We start from the raw sequence: 17,079 nt of genomic DNA, 5'->3' as shown, positions 1-17,079 counted from the left end.
GTTTCCTGATCTGCTCATACCTTCTCATGTTTGTGAGTATGTTTGTTTGTTTTTCTTGCTTTTTATTCAATAAATTTGATGGTGGTAATGCACTTGATGTTTGTGCCCTCCTGTGTCTTTTCTCAGTGTTACTTGAAGTTCCCCATTCAAGGAGGGCAGCATCGGTTTGGGCACCACATATACACCATCGGATGTGGGACGGAGTGAGCGCTGAGGTGGTGTTGCGTTCTTGTGATCCATAAACCTGAAAATGTATGTCTGGGAATATAAAATTATATATATATATATATATATATATATATATATATATATATATATATATATATATATATATATATATATATATTATAATTTATTTTAGGGATGTCTCGTTTCAATGGTGGATGCATTTTTAGTGAGTCTGAACTTTTTGTTTAAGTGTTTGGCGGTCCACTTTTATTAGGCGAAATGTAAAAGCGCCTACAATGGGCATGTGAGTATCAGAACTGGACCATGGAGCAATGGAAGAATGCGGTCTGGTCTGATGAATTCTAAAAATGTTTTAAACACAGCAACGAGTGTGAGGTGTTAACTTGTCCTGCAGATTCTCCAGATCTCAATCCAATGGAGCATCTGTGGGATATGCTGGGAAAACCAGTACGATCCATGGAGGTCCCACCTCAAAACTTACAGACCTAAAGGATCTGCCACCGACTGCTTGGTGCCAGATACCACAACATTCCTTCAGAGATTTAGTGGAGTCCGTGCCTTGACGGATTATGGCTTGCGGTCATTTCTGCAATACATGCACATGTCCTATGTTTTATCCCTTTAAACATCCTGCAAGTACAGAAAATGCCTAATGATCCTGCCAGAATTCCAATGAGCTCCTAAATTCGTATTGTGAGCTGATGGCATTAAAATCTGAACCAGTGTCATCAGCACTACCTCCATTCTTCCCTTGCTCAATTACAGAACATTTGCAGCCTATGGAGATAAGGAAGGGTAGGTGCTCTGTAGTCCAGCAGGGAAGACGCTTCCCCCTCACCTTATCTATTAGATTTTTATTCAGGTAGTCAGCACCCTGGGTGGAAGGTGGACTTAAAAAAAAAAAAGTGTTGACTATGGTTTGCTTTAAAGCCCAACCTGGAGCACAATAGGCTTGCCTGGGGTTAAAGACTCATGTATGCTTTCTTCTTCATCCCTCAAATGTTTACAAACAGGGGTTTGTAGAACCTTCATGGCTCAGCGGGCCACTAGCGTATAAACACTGCATGTCTCATTGACCGCAGTGGTCTGGTGGTCTGCTTCCTTCTGTTGGAATCCTGCACTTGCAAAGACAGACCGCAAGTCTCTGCCAGTTCCCATGTACCTGGGAAACACCTGTGGCATGTCTCTGCAGGCACTGGAAAATCGGAATGCCACTCCAAAGAGGGGTTCGAAGATGGCAGAAGGGAGGCATAGCAGCTCAAGGAGAACTTTGTTACAAAAAAGCGCCACTGCCCCCACCTGTAACTGGCCATCGCAGTAAGCAGCATTGAAGGGCAACTTTAAGGTATAAACAGGGCCAAGGATAAATCCAAGGAAAAAACCAAGCTTACTTACCGACCAGCTCTCAGACAACCGAATAAACCCGTCTAACAGTATGCGTTAAAAGCAGGGGTTTAGTCTGCACACATTTGCAAATGCATGCATAAGCTACAGAGCCTTGCCAGGGCACCCTGGTATCTGTAGTTCCCATCACTAACTAACTTATAAGTGACACCACAGTGGAAGTACATGCATTCTGATGGATAGATGGAGGGCAGATGGACTGAAGGGGAGCCTACCCCTCCATAAAGATACAGGAGCATACTGAACACCCAGCATATAGCTCAGTGTCTGCAAAGGTGTCAGTGCGTTGCCTGACCAATATACAGTGATACAAAAAAGGCGCCACTGCCCCCACCTATAACTGGCTATTGCAGTAAGCAGCATTGGGGGGCAACTTATAAGTTAGTGATAGGAACTACAGATACCAGGGTGCCTTGGCGAGGCTCTGTAGCTTACACATGCATTTGCAAATGCGTGCAGACTAAACCCCTGCTTTTAACGCATACTGTTAGACACAGTGGCGGTGTGTCCATTAGGGGCACTCGGGTGCCGCCCCCTCTCTCCAGCCACCCCCTCTGTGTACTATGGATAGATTCATGCATTGTACGAATCTGTCCACGGCCGCTGTAGCCACCCCCATTCAGGTGTCTGGCCCCTTGCGGGGGCGCCTGAATTCCAGCAGCGGGTGGGTGTTTTTGAAGCCCCTGATTAGAGCCATAGGCTCTAATAGGCTTCAAAAAAGGTGCACTGCGCTCACAGTGCACCCAGGTGTGTTAGCAAAGCAAATTAATCTTTGCTAACACAGAATCGCCTCTCAGCCAGTCATGAGGCCCGGATGTAATACCGGGCACCTGATTGCCTGAAGGTAGAGGCGATCCCATTGGCCGCCGTGCAGAACAGGAAGGAGACTTGCACGGATGACACGTCATCCATCGCCGCACTACACCTCCCACAGCTCGCCGACTGACCTGCCTGACCCACCACCACGATGGGGTAAGTGCCGGGCAGACAGCGGGCGGGGGGGGGGGGGCACAGTGGCTGTAATTGATGGAGCACAGTTGGCTGCATATTATGGGCACAATTGGCTGCATATGATGAGCAGAGTGGCTTCAATTGATGTTTTGTTTCAGTATTTTAGAATTTTTCAGTTCATTTGAGCAGTTAGACAGGTTTATTCGCTTGTCTGCGAGCTGGTCGGTAAGTAAGCTTGTTTTTTTTTCCTTGGCCCTGTTTATACCAAGGAGAACTTTGGTTGCAAAGAAGAACCATACTGGACTTCATGAACTAGGATTTTTTTTTTTTTATTATTGTATTACAGGGACAATTTTTTAGAGTGAATTTTTGTTTTACCAAGGTAGGGTGAAGTTCCACTTCTCACTTCTCCAAAACGCTGACTGTACGCCATAACGGGTGCCTATCAAGCATGGGTATGTCAGGTCAGCCATTTGTTAAGTGCCTTGGATGCCCCAGATCGCTGTGTCTAGGAATTTACTCTGTTAGTTTTGTCTTTGGTATCCTTTGTTGACCCCTGATCTGAATATGTAAACAGGGTGCTTTTACTGTAACTGTTTTATCACAGTAGCAGTGATTGAGTGCAGTTCCAAATGGCCCAGTGTAGAGCCTGTGTTTAATCTATAACTGAGGAGCCTTTGAAGCAGCAGGAGCGGATCTCAATAGGTCTGGCTGAGTTGCAATTAAAGCACGTTTTAAACACGTGTTGAATGCAGAAAAACACATCTCATTAACTTAAAGGCTAAGTTCACCCTTTGTTCACTTTTTTTTTTTTAATTCCAGCTCCCCTATGTACCAATATAGCATTAATGTACTTCTTTTGCAAAAATAAAACCGCTTTCCATTTATTCTACACACACTTACCTCACTCTCTTCATGGCTGTTCAAAAACACTCTTCCATTACTTCTGCCTTACTTCCTGGACAGACTTTAGGTCATGATACAGGAAGGATTTGACCAACTGATCTCATTGGCACACACCATGCATCATCGACCCTCAGCTGGTTAACTCCTTCCTGTGTCATGACCTAAAGTCTATCCAGGAAGTAAGGCAGAAGTAATAGATAAGTGTTTTTAAACAGCCATAAAGAGAGTGAGGTAAGCGTGTGTATAAATGGAAAGCAGTTTTATTATATTTTATAGGGGAGCTGGAATTTAGAAAAAAAAAGTGAAATTGTCCTTTAAGCGCTTAAACTGTTTCTACCTATAGAAAATCATGCATCTGGACGCACCACCTGGACCAGAGCCAGGTCAGGTTAAATCTAGGGTCTGTGATGAAGCTTCATCTAACCATACAAGATTACACAGAAATAAAAAGGGTTGAAAAATATTCAAAAAGCATTCCTATTCAAATTAATATTTAACTTGGAAGATTTTTAATAAAACATGAGCGCATAGGTATGGCTGACACCAGTTCACATAACCAATCATTAGGCCAAAGTCTTGGACTCTGATGAAGGGAATTTCCGTTCGGAAAGACTCTGCCTAAACATCAATTCTTCAGTCTTCTCTGATGGAGATCATGTGACAAGTACCTTGGCATTGGCCGTGTGACCAGGTTTGCAGTAACACAGCACATTACATTACATTGCTGCACATGCAACACCTCAACACAATATGGTGTGACTGGGCCCTGATTCCCAGAATCCCCTTCTCATTAGCTTTAGACTTTGGCTGTTTCAGTCACTTTTCAGTAAAGCATTGGGTGTTAATAATGTATTTGGCATATCGAAAACCAAAGTGTAATATATTGCAAAGAAAAAAAGAAAAAAGAAATCGCACTAAAAGACCAACAAACAGCTGGCATAACAATTTAGATAAATTGTGTAACAAATGTAAAAAAAATGCCACGCTAATATCAAAGGACATACATATAATGTTGGAAAAGCAAAGCATGCATCCTAGAGCCAATACATTATGAAGATAATGGTCCCAAACATATGAAAACAGTCCCAAGTGGTAAGTGAAGCTGTGAAGAATCCTGGTTTATATAAATCGGTGGATACTCCAAACACCATAAGTGTACCACCACCTTAAGTGTAAGAAGACTCTTACCGGAGCTAGTGGACTGTTTACTAACAAAGTCACATTCAGTTGTGTATACAGTAAAACCTTGGTTTAAGAGTAACTTGGTTTGAGAGCGTTTTGCAAGACGAATAACATTTTTAAATACATTTTGATTTGATATACAAGTAGCGTCATGTCGCATAGTATAAAATAGAGGAGGTGCCTCTGAGTGTAGTAATATGGTTACATTTAATGAAGGTACAACATTTAGCAACTTGCATGGTTGATGATTAAAAGAGGCACGTCTTAGTATGCAGGCATCCGGAGTAAAACTGTCCACATAGACCATCCTCCGCAATGCCATCGACGTCACCACCTTCCACGTTGCGCTCCACGCCTCACTTTCAGATTGTTCTACTGCAGGGTAGTGGCTGGCGGCGCGAGGAATCTGTTGAGGCATGGATTGCGACTGTTTTTTGTGAAATAGAGGCTTGGGTATTCATGGTACTAAAATGAGGCTTGGGTTGCAGCTTGTTCCGCCCCACATTTGGTTTCCCTCATGACATTTACCATATATGTAGCATGGTGACGAAACACAAAGGGCAGAGCTATTACTCGTGACTTCACCATGCATCTTGCAACCAGGAAGTGACCAGTGTGATTCCCAGGTTTGGAGTTCTGTATTGACAAGCACGCTCTGTGCTTTACCCCGGATGACTGCATACTTAGATGTGCCTGTTTTAATCATTATCCATGTGAGTTGCTAAATGTTGTACCTTCATTAAATGTAACCATATTGCTACACTTAGAGGCGCCTCTCTTCTCTTTTCTACACTGTAGCTCATCCTGGGTTTTGCTTCTAATCCCCTTGTGGAGGCTTCCATTTGTGGATGGCCATTTTATGGTATCACATTGCTATAATCTTTTTATATGGACTATAAACTGAAAGACCTATGAATAAATAGTTGTGGAACGAATTGTTTGAGTTTCCATTATTTCTTATGGGGAAATTTGCTTTGATATACAAATGCTTTGGATAACAAGCATGTTTCTGGAACCAATTTTGCGGGCAATCCAAGGTTTTACTGTACTTTTGGTTGAAAAACATGTACCACCTCCAGGTCTCCATTTTTATGGTCTCACGGGCGCCTCATCTGCATGTAAAGGGTATTCTACCATGACACAAAGAGAGAGAGAGTCAGAAAAAACACGTAGCGTAAAACCACAAGGGAGAATCTATTTAAAAAGTACTAACCACTTACAATGTTAAAAACAGAGCGTGCTTGTCAATACAGAACTCCAATCCTGGAAATCACACTGGTCACTTCCTGGTTGCAAGATGCATGGTGACGTCACAAGTAATAGCTCTGCCCTTTGCGTTTCGTCACCATGCTACATATATAGTAAATGTAATGAGGGAAACCAAATGTGGGGCGGAACAAGCTGCAACCCAAGCCTTACTTTAGTACCGTGAATACCCAAGCCTCTATTTCACAAAAAACAATCGCAATCCATGCCTCATTTGGATGCAATGTAGAATCCAGCTTCTAATCTATTAGATGAATCAAACATAAGAGTACTTCAATTACTGCTTACTTTGCATTACAAAAAATACAAATACAATTCTGATATTACCATACATCAAAGTTTTGAAAATTATAGGTAAATGAAAATTGAACAAAAATAAACTATATTCATATATTAAAATTCTTCACGGATTCAGTTACCATTTGGGACTGTTTTCATATGTTGGGACTATTGTTTTGTTGTTGGCACTAGGACGCACACTTTGATTTTCCAACATTTATTTTTATAATAAGTATGTATGTATGTGTATGTGTATATAAAAAAAGTGTGTGTGTGTGTCCTTTTGATATTAGTGCCACATTTTTTATTTAAATTTGTAACATATTATAGCTTACCTGTTTCTAGATGCTGTAGCTGCATTTGTTTTCTTTTTCAGCCCTTTTTCCCTTTTTATTTTCATCTGATCCTGCAAAAAAACACTTCCCGTCCCTTCCTACCTACACCCATTTTTTCACTGCATGGTTGATGTCATCCACTTATATCTATGGAGGGAACCATGGTTGTCACACAACCTGGACTGCAAAACATGCCTGCCTTTTGTTCATCTCCATTGCATCTGACGTCCCCTTCAGAGATGTGCTAATTGTGGAGGGCGAATACAGGATGGAGATGGTTCCTGTTATCCTGCCCAGAGTGGGAGACCTCAACCATGATAAATTGTTTAGGAATTTCTCCCCAGTGTGCTGGCTCTCTGATGTATAGTGGCTATAGCAGAGCGTGGCCTGCAGTACTTCTAGAGGTTGTTTTGCAGCCATGCACCAGTCTTTAAAATTTCATGCCATTTTTTTTCGGTCCCTTTTAGCGCAAGTCTGTCACATGGACCACTACTGCGCCTGCGTGGCTTCGATTTCTTTGGCTCCACTACACACCATTTTGCTTCCTTTTGGCAGCTGGACTGTTGGCTCCAATAAAAAAAAAGCACAGCAATCCTAAGGAGCTTCCTGGGTTCAGCAGCCTCCAATGCCTGACAAAAAGTCTTCACCCTTGCCTCTCAGCAGCAGTGAAAAGTCCTGGCAGATCATAGGCACCAAGGGGTCAGATGGCCCTGCTTCTCTAACAGATCAGGGGATTAATAGCTTTTCTCCAGAGGACCCTGGTGCCCCCTTATTGCCTGCAGCCCGACCTTCCTTTGGAAATTCTTCTGGCCCACCAGCTGTAAACCCTTCCTCCTATCTATAGAGGAATTTTCTGCCACGGCATCTGATATTTTAGGAAGAATCTAGGTTCTCTTGGAAGCCATAGATCACAGGGGTCACAAAAGAGCCTCTTTAGTCTCTTGTAAGTTTAGTTTCTGATGCGCTGCCTAAAGAATTGGTTTTGGAGGAAACATTTCAGCCATTGGCTCCTGCTGCTATTAATCAAATTCTGTGAGGAGGGAATGAGGGTGGGATCAAGCCGGGCTGTGTGCATCTATAGACACATCGCCTGTGGACCAGAGCCACGTCGCAACGTGCTCGCAGGTTCACCCCATAGGAAGCAGCTTCTTCTGGCGGTGCATGAAAGAGAAGTAGCTTAGAGCGCCCGTAGAGGACCGCAGAAAAAAAGGATCTTACCACCATCGGAACACAATTGCTCAACGGCAGCAGTTGCCAGTGTGTGGATGGAGGAAACTGTTTGGGTTTTTTTTTTTTTTTTTCTCTCGCTGGTCGAACAAAAAAAATGTATCATCTATGGGCTGCTTAAAAGCGGAGTACAGCCAAAGCTCGCTTGGCTGTAATTTTCCTGTGGATCACCGGAGTGCAGATCGTGTTGCACTCCTGTTACCCATTTTCAGCAGACGCTGGGTTGAAGTCAGGTGTCTGCTGACATTAGAGCCAGTCCAGGCTTGGGCAGGATCCGCCCACATGTCAGGACTGGCACCCGGCTCAGCCTCCCAGCGAGCTGCCGAGAGCCTGAGCCAGCTGCTCCCGTTCCCTCCACAGCCCAGCGTTCCAGTGAGTGTGGGGGAGGGGGGGTTGTGGCAGGGAGGCAGAGCAGAGAGCCGGTGACTGACAAATTCCAGCTTTGTGTTTGGAGCTGTGATAACCGAGCGATCTTCGGTGTTTGATTGCTCGGTTCTCAGTCTTAGAGGCGCCAGGGGACAGATGCTGCATCCACCTAGCTAAAGGGGTTGTAAACCCTCGTTTTTTTTGTTTTTCTTTTAATAACAAACAGGTCATACTTGCCTCCACTGTGCAGTTCTTTTTGCACAGAGTGGCCCCGATCCTCCTCTTCTGGGGTCCCTCAGTGGCGCTGGTAGCTCCTGCCCGCATCGGGTGTCAATGTTTGGAGAAGTGTTCTCCTTGGTGGACACCCGTGCGGGCAAGCTCCCGAGTCCTGCTTTTGCGTGTATTCACACAGAAAGCATGACTCGGCCCCGCCCCCTGGTGCCCACATCATTGGATTTGATTGACAGCAGCGGGAGCCAATGGCTGTGCTGCTATCAATCTATCCAATCAGATCACAACACCAGCTAGAGCTGATGTGCTCGTTCCCAGCCAGAGAGAGACAGCATTTAGGTAAGTAAAACGGGGGCACTGAGGGGGCTGCAGCACTACAGAAGGTTTTTCACCTTAATGCATTAAAGCGGAGTTCCACCCAAAAATAGAGCTTCTGCTTTTTGGATCCCCCCCCCTCTCCGGTGTCACCTTTGGCACCTTTCAGGGGGGAGCAGATACCTGTATAATCCTATAATCCAGGTATTTGCTCCTACTTCTGGGCATAGATCACCGCAGTATCTGGGGCTATCTATGGCGCCCCCCCCCCCCCCCCCCCCCCCCCCCCCCGGCTGTCTTCTGGGAGACACAGGTCCCAGAAGACAGCAGGGACCAGTGAGATCGCGCAGTACGACTCGTGCATGCGCAATAGGGAACCAGGCTGTGAAGCCGCAACACTTCCTGATTCCCTTACCGAAGATGCTGGCGCCTGCACCCGGGAGCCAAGGGACAGATCGGCTTCGGGTGCCGACATCGCGGGCGCCCTGGACAGGTAAGTGTCCATATATTAAAAGTCAGCAGCTGCAGTATTTGTAGCTGCTGACTTTTACTTTTTTTTTTTTTTTTTTTTTTTTTTCGGCGGAACTCCGCTTTAAGGTGAAAATATATGAGGGTTGACAACCCCTTAAGTATGATTATTTAATTAAAAAAAAAAGCCCCATACTTCTCTTAAGATCCTTTGTCCTGTCCTGCAAGAAAAAGGATTTTACTGGCAAGTCAAAAATCCCAAAAAATGAAAAACGAATGTAGCCACTGTATCTACTGGCCCCATTGGCTTAAATGGAAGCATAAGTCTATGAGACCAAAATGCGCAGCTCCAGCCAAAGAAGCGTCTGTATGGCACTTCACTCCTAAAACATGGAAATACGTGTTTCCTAAAAACACGGAAACGTGCACAGAAAAAAAAGCCTCAATTTCCTAACATATAATACAAGTGTGAATGGGGGCTTAAAGAGTGTGTGTATGTATATATGTGTGTGTGTATATTATATTATATTATATTATATTTTATATTTAGATATAGATATATATTCTATTATATTTTTATATTTTCACTTTAACCCCTTCTGTTATTGGTGACCCTTGAGTGCGGTTCTGCTGGTTCCCGTTCCGTCCTCATCGTTGGTCTCCATTTCTGTCCCGTTCTCACCTGCAGTGTATACCTGTGTGGCTCTCCATCCAGCCCGTCATCTTCCCTCGGTTTAATTATCACTCTTGTTTCTACTTCTCTCCCTCCTCTCTCACTTCCAGGTCTTTCTCCTCCCCTTTGTATTTATCTGGCTCTCCCTCCACCCCCCTGTCAACAAGAGACCTGTAACCAGCTGATAAGAGGGCAGGCAGGCTGAGCTTCTGTGCCTAGTCCTTTCTCCTTCCTTCATTCTCCTGGTAGTACATCTGTCTGTCCTTGTCTTGTCTTGCCTCCTCCTGTCTCGCACGCTTGCTCTTTTACTTCTAGATTGCTCAGTCTGCCCTGCAGCCTCTTCATTGAAGGGCTGATTATCCTCCCTTCCTCTTCACCTCTTCCTAATATTTAACATGATCTTTCTCTCCGTGTGCTACCTTGGTCACGTCTCCCTCTTCTGTAGAACTTCTCTACCCCAGAGCAGATCTGGTCATGTCTGTCCTCCCCTCTCTCCGTTGTAGACCCTTCTTACTGTCTTCTTGCCTTGTCTAGTTCCCCAGTTTTCTTTTGAATCTCCCTCTTTCTCCATTTACTGGCATCTATCTCCTCTGCCCCCCCCCCCAAGCTGAATGTGACGGCCTCATCAGTAGCCCCATCTTCAACTTTGGCCCCAGGATGTCGGCCCTACAGAAGTTGGAGAACTTGGCTTCGCGGGTGTTCAGCCGTGGCGCCCGCAGTCCAGCGCCGGGGAGGGAGTCGGGGCCTCCTACCAGCCCTCCGGCACCCAGCCTGCCCAGCAACGTGCTAAGCTGGGATCGGGAGAGTGAGTGTGCACCATGCTATGCGGGGTAGGGACCTACGACTCACTGCGCAGTGCCCTTCATTACTGCAGTTCTTTTCTTGTTTTGGTCAGGGTAAGGTGAAACGCTCTGCAGTGTGGAGTTGTCAGCATTGTGCAATGTTCTGTAAGGAATTTTTTTTTGTGTGTGTGTTCTACGGAAAGTTCTAAAATGTTCTGGTATCTGTATATGAAGCATGTCCTTGTGCGCTGGTCGCTTTTGAGAGTCTGCAAGGTATTTGCGTTTATACTTGTGGCGCTTCTACTTTTGAACATTGTCCTGGCATGCACACTGCTCCACGATACTCTGCATGCTTCTGTTATCTCACCCTCTTAATGTTTAGTTAAAATAATCCCTAAATAACTTTGGGCTTGTGCAATGCTCTGCAATCCATTGTAGGTCATGCTTGGTGGTGCTGTTCAGTTTAATCTGTCATTGCAGTTTCCTGTGGGTTTTTTTTTCTTTTTCTGGAGTTTTATCACTGAGCTCCATGGCTCTGCATGACATGTGTCACTGTGCCAGCCTGAGCCTTGACTGCTGGGATCACACTGGCTTGAGCTTTGAGTCAGATTGCTCTGTTTCTGCTGCCCTCAGAAAATATGGAAAGTCCAGGTGATTGGTGGTCAATTGCTGCCAGTCGGTCATTCATGTAGGGATCTGATTGGATAGAATGGATCGCGGAGCCCTCATCTAGCTTGTCCATCCAGAATTTGGTTTTATGTTCTGTGACCTCATCATTAACTGGGACTTTCCTATGTGTATTTTAGGGCACCTGCAAGATCTGGCATATTTCCCCACCAGGGTGCCCACAGGTGCTGTGTACAGCCGCTTATAGAAGTCAGTGGCCATACGTGGCTACATACGTGGCTACATGCGTGTATACGCACAGTGTATAGAAACGCACACATGCGTACGGGCATACAACGCTGGATTTAGACTGAGTTCAAAGTTGTACACCTTGATGTATACAGTGCCTTGAAAAAGTATTCATACCCCTTGAATTTTTCCACGTTTTGTCATGTTACAACCAAAAACGTAAATGTATTGTATTCGGATTTTATGTGAAACACAAAGTGGCACATAATTGTGAAGTAAAAAGAAATGAAAGATGATTTCAAAAGTTTTTACAAATACGTGAAAAGTGTGGCGTGCATTTGTACCCAGCCCCCCTGAGTCAATGCTTTATAGAACCACCTTTTGTTGCAATTACAGCTGCAAGTCTTTTTGGGGATTTCTCTACCAGCTTTGCACATCTAGAGAGTGACATTTTTGCCCATTCTTCTTTGCAAAATAGCTCAATCTTTGTCAGATTGGATGGAGAGCGTCTGTGAACAGCAATTTTACCACAGATTCTCAATTGGATTTAGGTCTGCACTTTGCCTGGGCCATTCTAACACATGAATATGCTTTGATCTAAACCATTCCATTGTAGCTTTGGCTGTATGTTTAGGGTCATTGTCCTGCTGGAAGGTAAACCTCCACCCCCCAGTCTCAAGTATTTTGCAGACTCTAACAGGTTTTCGTCTAAGATTTCCCTGTATTTGGCTCCATCCATCTTCCCATCAACTCAAAATCGCTTCCCTGTTCCTTCTGAAGAAAAGCATCCCCACAACACGATTCTGCCACCACCATGTTTCACGGTGGGCATGGTGTGTTCAGGGTGATGTGCAATGTTAGTTTTCCCCCACACATAGCGTTTTGCTTTTAGGCAAAAAAGTTACATTTTGGTCTCATCTGACCAGAGCACCTTCTTCCACATGTTTGCTGTGTCCCCCACATGGCTTCTTGCAAACTGCAAACGGGACTTCTTATGGCTTTCTTCTTGCCACCATTCCATAAAGGCCAGATTTGTGGAGTGCACGACTAAGGGCTCTTTCACACGAGGGATCCGTATGTCCGTTTTTCATCCTTCCGTTTTCGGATGAAAAACGGACATACATGTATCCCTATGGAGCGTCGGATGTCAGCGGTGACATGTCCGCTGACATCTGACCCGCTCCGATCCGAAAAGTGTAACGGAGGAAAACCCTACTTTTCCATCCGTTTTCGGATCGGGTGAGGACGGACACTACGGTCCGTCATCACCCGATCCCCCATAGGGGAGAGCGGCGCTCTGACAGGTCCGTCGCTGCACACTGTGCAGCGATGGACCTGTCATCTTCCTGCTCAGCGGGGATCGGCGGAGCGATCCCCGCTGAGCAAGCGTGTGTTCACGTGGCGGATCATCACTGATCCGCCCCGTGTGAAAGAGCCCGAATAGTTGTCGTGTGGACAGATTCTCCCATCTAAGCTGTGAACCCCTACAGCTCCTCCATAGTTACCATGGGCAGCTTGGCTGCTTCTCTAATTGATGTTCTCCTTGCCCGTCAGTTTAGGTGGACGGCCATGTCTTGGTAGGTTTGCAGTTGTGCCATACTCTTTCCGTTTTCAGATGATGGATTGAACAGTGCTTACTGAGATGTTCAAAGCTTGGGATATTTTTTTTTATAACCTAACCCTGCTTTAAACTGCTCCACAACTTTATCCCTGACCTGTCTGGTGTGTTCCTTGTTCTTCATGATGCTGTTTGTTCACTAAGGTTCTCTAACAAACCTCTGAGCGCTTTACAGAACAGCTGTTATTTATACTGATATTAAATTACTCGCAGGTGGACTCGGTTCCACTACTCTTTTTACTAATTACGTGACTTCTTTAGGCAATTGGTTCCACTAGATTTTAGTTGGGGGTATCAGAATATAGGGGGCTGAATACAAATGCACGCCACACTTTTCAGATATTTCCTTGTAAAAAAACGTTGAAAACCATTTATCGTTTTCTTTTTGTTTCACAATTATGTGCCACTTTGTGTTGGTCTATCGCATAAAATCCCAATAAAATACATTTACGTTTTTGGTTGTAACATTACAAAATGTGGAAAATGTCAAGGGGTATGAATACTTATTTAAGGCACAGTATGTTTTGCCTATCCTGTCATTGCCGTCCATAGGCAGCTGTACACAGCACCTGTAGGCACCCAGGCGAGAAAATGCACTGGAATTTTGGCTGTAGCTCTGTTTTTATACTTGTGCAGCTTATCATGCGAATTTGGACACCTAAAAAAAGAAACAAGATATACCTATGCTCAGAGCCCAATAGTTGTACATGCCTATAATATACCAGGTGCTTAAGGGGTGTGACCACATATTAACACTACAAATACTGGATGAACCCTCTGCACACTAAGTTCATCCAGTATTTTTGGACAGATAGTCGCAGCCCATTGATTTTAGTGGAACCCGTTCAAATCTATGCAACTTAGAAAAAGTTCCTGAACTACTTCGATGCAACTTTCTTGCGATTTGCGTGCCAGAGTGTAAGTCGGATTAACTTGCGCTGGTTTGGAGTTGCATTAGTTACATATAATTACAGTTAGTCGAGTTGAAAAAGACACAAGTCAATTTAGTTCAACCTATAAAAGGGGAAAACAAAACTATACAATGCCACATACACCATCCTATACCCACAGTTGATCCCATGTAACAGCTATTGGGCTTGGTTATTGGCTAGTTTATCTAAAACAAAGTTTTGCTGCCCCTTTTTTAAATGTAATAATCAAATCAATCCAAAACTGCCTTAATCTATGAACTCAGAGTACAAAATGTGCAAACAAACGTGTAAGTTAAGCAGTATGTAACGTAAACCACAAAAGCAAAAGATTGTGCAAAAAAAAAAAAAAATGGTGCAAATCAAGCAGTAAATAAAAAATGTACAAATAAATTCAATTGATGTCAATAATCAAAAAAGGTCATAAAGAGTCTCTTAATAAAAAGTCCTTGTATAAATAATGGATATAAAGGTGCTCGGTGCGGAGAAGAATCCTTTTAAAAAGTGCTGAAGTGCTCCTTCAAAAAAGAGAAGAGGGCCTCTTACCAAACAGTGTTGATCCCGAATTACAGGGATCAATAGAGCATGAAATCCATCTCCAAGTGAGAAGCTCCCATACAGAACCACATTGTGACAATACACTTCCTCTGTAGAATGTAATGGACGATTTGAAATATGGCCCTTAGGCTGCTTTCACACGGAGGCAGTTCAGTAGCGCTAGAAATGGCCTCTAACGCCTGAAAAAAACACCTCCCTATTCAATTGAGTGTAACTTTTCACACTGGGGCGGTGTGCTTGCGGGACGTTCTGAAAAGTTCTGCAAGAAGCATCTTTGGGGTGGTTTGGGAGTGTTGTAAAATTGTAAAATTGTGGCCTCCAGCAAGAAGAAACAGGAGCAATGCTGGAGGCAATTTACAGCACACACTAGTTTTGGCAGCATAATTATTAATGTGGAATGGATGTACCTTGCTAAAGAACATTATCATCAAGTTATGGGTAAAGTTCCACTTTAAGGCTCCATTCACACTAGTGCGATTTCAGATGTGACTTGAGTCACACAGAATTGTATGGCAAGGAAAATCACATGTATGTTTTAACCAGTTCTTGCCAGCGTAACTCACATATGTAAACGTGCAGTGTGTGGGCCTAAAAGTGGTTGTAAACCCTTGTGTGACCTTTACCTATAGGTACAGTAAGCCTAGAATAAGGCTTGCCTATAGCTTGTGGAAATATCTCCTAAACATGTGCCGTGTAGAACAGAATTCACTTGTAGTGCGCCGTGAACGCATGTGCTGTGAAGAAACGGACCACCGGCCAGTCACAGAGCCGGAGTCCGCGGCCCCGGAAGGAAGAAGGGCGAAGATGGACGCGGCCTGTACAGAGGACAGCGCGGGCTTCGTTTGCAGGTAAGTATCATATAATGGGCTAGTAGGCGATGCTACTAGCGCTTTATGCTTTTAATTTGCAGGCCTTGCGGGGAGCAAAAGAGGAAGTAAAACCCATCAGTGTTTACTTCCTCTTTTTTTAAAGCGGAACTAAACCTTTCTATCCTTTTAAGCCAGGGAAGTTGCCATCTTGGCCTCTGATGTTCCACTACCATGATGCTGCACATGTGATCAGTTATGACACCAGCTATTTGATGGTTTGACAGTTTGGTTGAGAGCACAATTTGTTATATTAGTGCCAGGAATGTAACTGTATTTTCAAACTGTTAAATAAATGGATTTGGTTCCACTTTAATGCCCATCTCTGATCCGAGCTCCCAGTAACCATTTATGATAAGGAGCTTGTGAAATGGACTCCCAATCATGTAATGGCCAATTACAGTGGTCGCATGATCAGGACCTCCGTCTCATTGGCTTAAGGATCCGCCGTGCAGCAAGGGGTTATAGACGGCAGAGTCGGAGCTTGCCCACCCCCCAGAGGTATAAATTGAGCGTCTCCTCTTACAAAAGAATGTCCTCTTTACAACTTTATGTTGGTCCTGCAGTAGCAAAGCCATATGTTTTGCCTATGTGACTAATATAAGGCCTAAAATATGATCACCCCATAATGGCAGTGCCATGGGCCTGTCATTAGAAGTGATCATGGATCCACATTTACATGGAATTTTTACGAGTTACCTAGTAATCCGTCTATAAAATCTTTTACGCCCTCCGCACAGCTGACATAACCGGTTTGCCTCTGTGCTGCCGACAGGAGTGGCCTCCGGTAAAGTATTACAATTGCCTAATGATGTTCCCGTCTGACAGCACTGATGTCTAGTGTGAGCTCATGTCATTCTATCAGAGCTGGAGCCACTCCATTCTACATGCAGGGTGGAAATCGGAGCGTTCAGCTGGTGTCACCTTGCAGGACCTTGTGGAAGCAGCTCCGTCCTCCGTGTTATCTTTCTTATCTCTGGTTGTGCACAGACCTGGAACACAGCAGGTCCTAGGTGGATAAGGAGCCCTGCTCTCTATACTGCTAAGGAGAAAACTTTTTTACTTTGTAGGAGATTGTGGTTCCATTTTGCTCTTCTGTGTCCTTACACTGCAGAGGTGTCGAGGTTTTCCTGGTTATAAACCACCTGCAATAACGCAACTATATCCACACTATAAGGCCTCATTCAAATGGGCCTATACACTATATTGCCAAAAGTATTGGGATGTCTGCCTTTACATGCACAAGAACTTTAATGGCATCCCAGCCTTAGTCGGTAGGGTTCAGTATGGAGTTGGCCCACCCTTTACAGCTATAATACTCTTCTGGGAAGGCTGTCCACAAGGTTTAGGAGTGTGTCTGTGGGAATGTTTGACCATTCTTCCAGAAGCGCATTTGTGAGGTCCGGCACTGATGTGGACAAGAAGGCCTGGCTCGCAGTCTCCGCTCTATTTCATCCCAAAGGTGTTCTATCGGGTTGAGGTCAGATCTCTCTGCAGGCCAGTCAAGTTCCTCCACTCCAAAATCGCTCATCCATGTTTTTATGGACCTTGCTTTGTGCTCTGGTGTGCAGTCATGTTGGAACAGGAAGGAGCCGTTCCCACAAAGTTGGTATGGTCTTGGTATGCTGACGCCTTAAGAGTTCCCTTACACACCATCCGAATATCGTACGAAAACGGTC

The 17,079-nt window shown here is 44.5% G+C and overlaps 1 protein-coding gene across 6 annotated transcripts in view; it reads left to right on the top strand.

Annotated features, from left to right (window-relative positions):
• LOC141133212 (cAMP-dependent protein kinase catalytic subunit alpha) overlaps positions 1-17,079 on the top strand; it is a 96,135-nt gene that overhangs the window by 29,347 nt on the left and 49,709 nt on the right. The window contains exon 1 of one of the 6 annotated variants that reach the window (XM_073622437.1): positions 9,995-10,597. The exons of 4 other annotated variants lie outside the window; for them this stretch is intronic. In XM_073622437.1, coding sequence (XP_073478538.1) covers positions 10,450-10,597 — 148 coding nt within the window. In that variant the 5' untranslated portion in view covers positions 9,995-10,449. Of the gene's footprint in view, positions 1-9,994; positions 10,623-17,079 lie in introns of those variants that run through there. One more of the 6 variants, XM_073622442.1, reaches the window with a different exon arrangement.

This window comes from Aquarana catesbeiana, linkage group LG03 (genome assembly GCF_042186555.1).
Source record: "Aquarana catesbeiana isolate 2022-GZ linkage group LG03, ASM4218655v1, whole genome shotgun sequence".
In the NCBI taxonomy this organism is placed as follows: domain Eukaryota; kingdom Metazoa; phylum Chordata; class Amphibia; order Anura; family Ranidae; genus Aquarana; species Aquarana catesbeiana.
The sequence above is the reverse complement of the archived record's forward strand: the minus strand, read 5'-3'. Positions and strand labels throughout refer to the sequence as shown.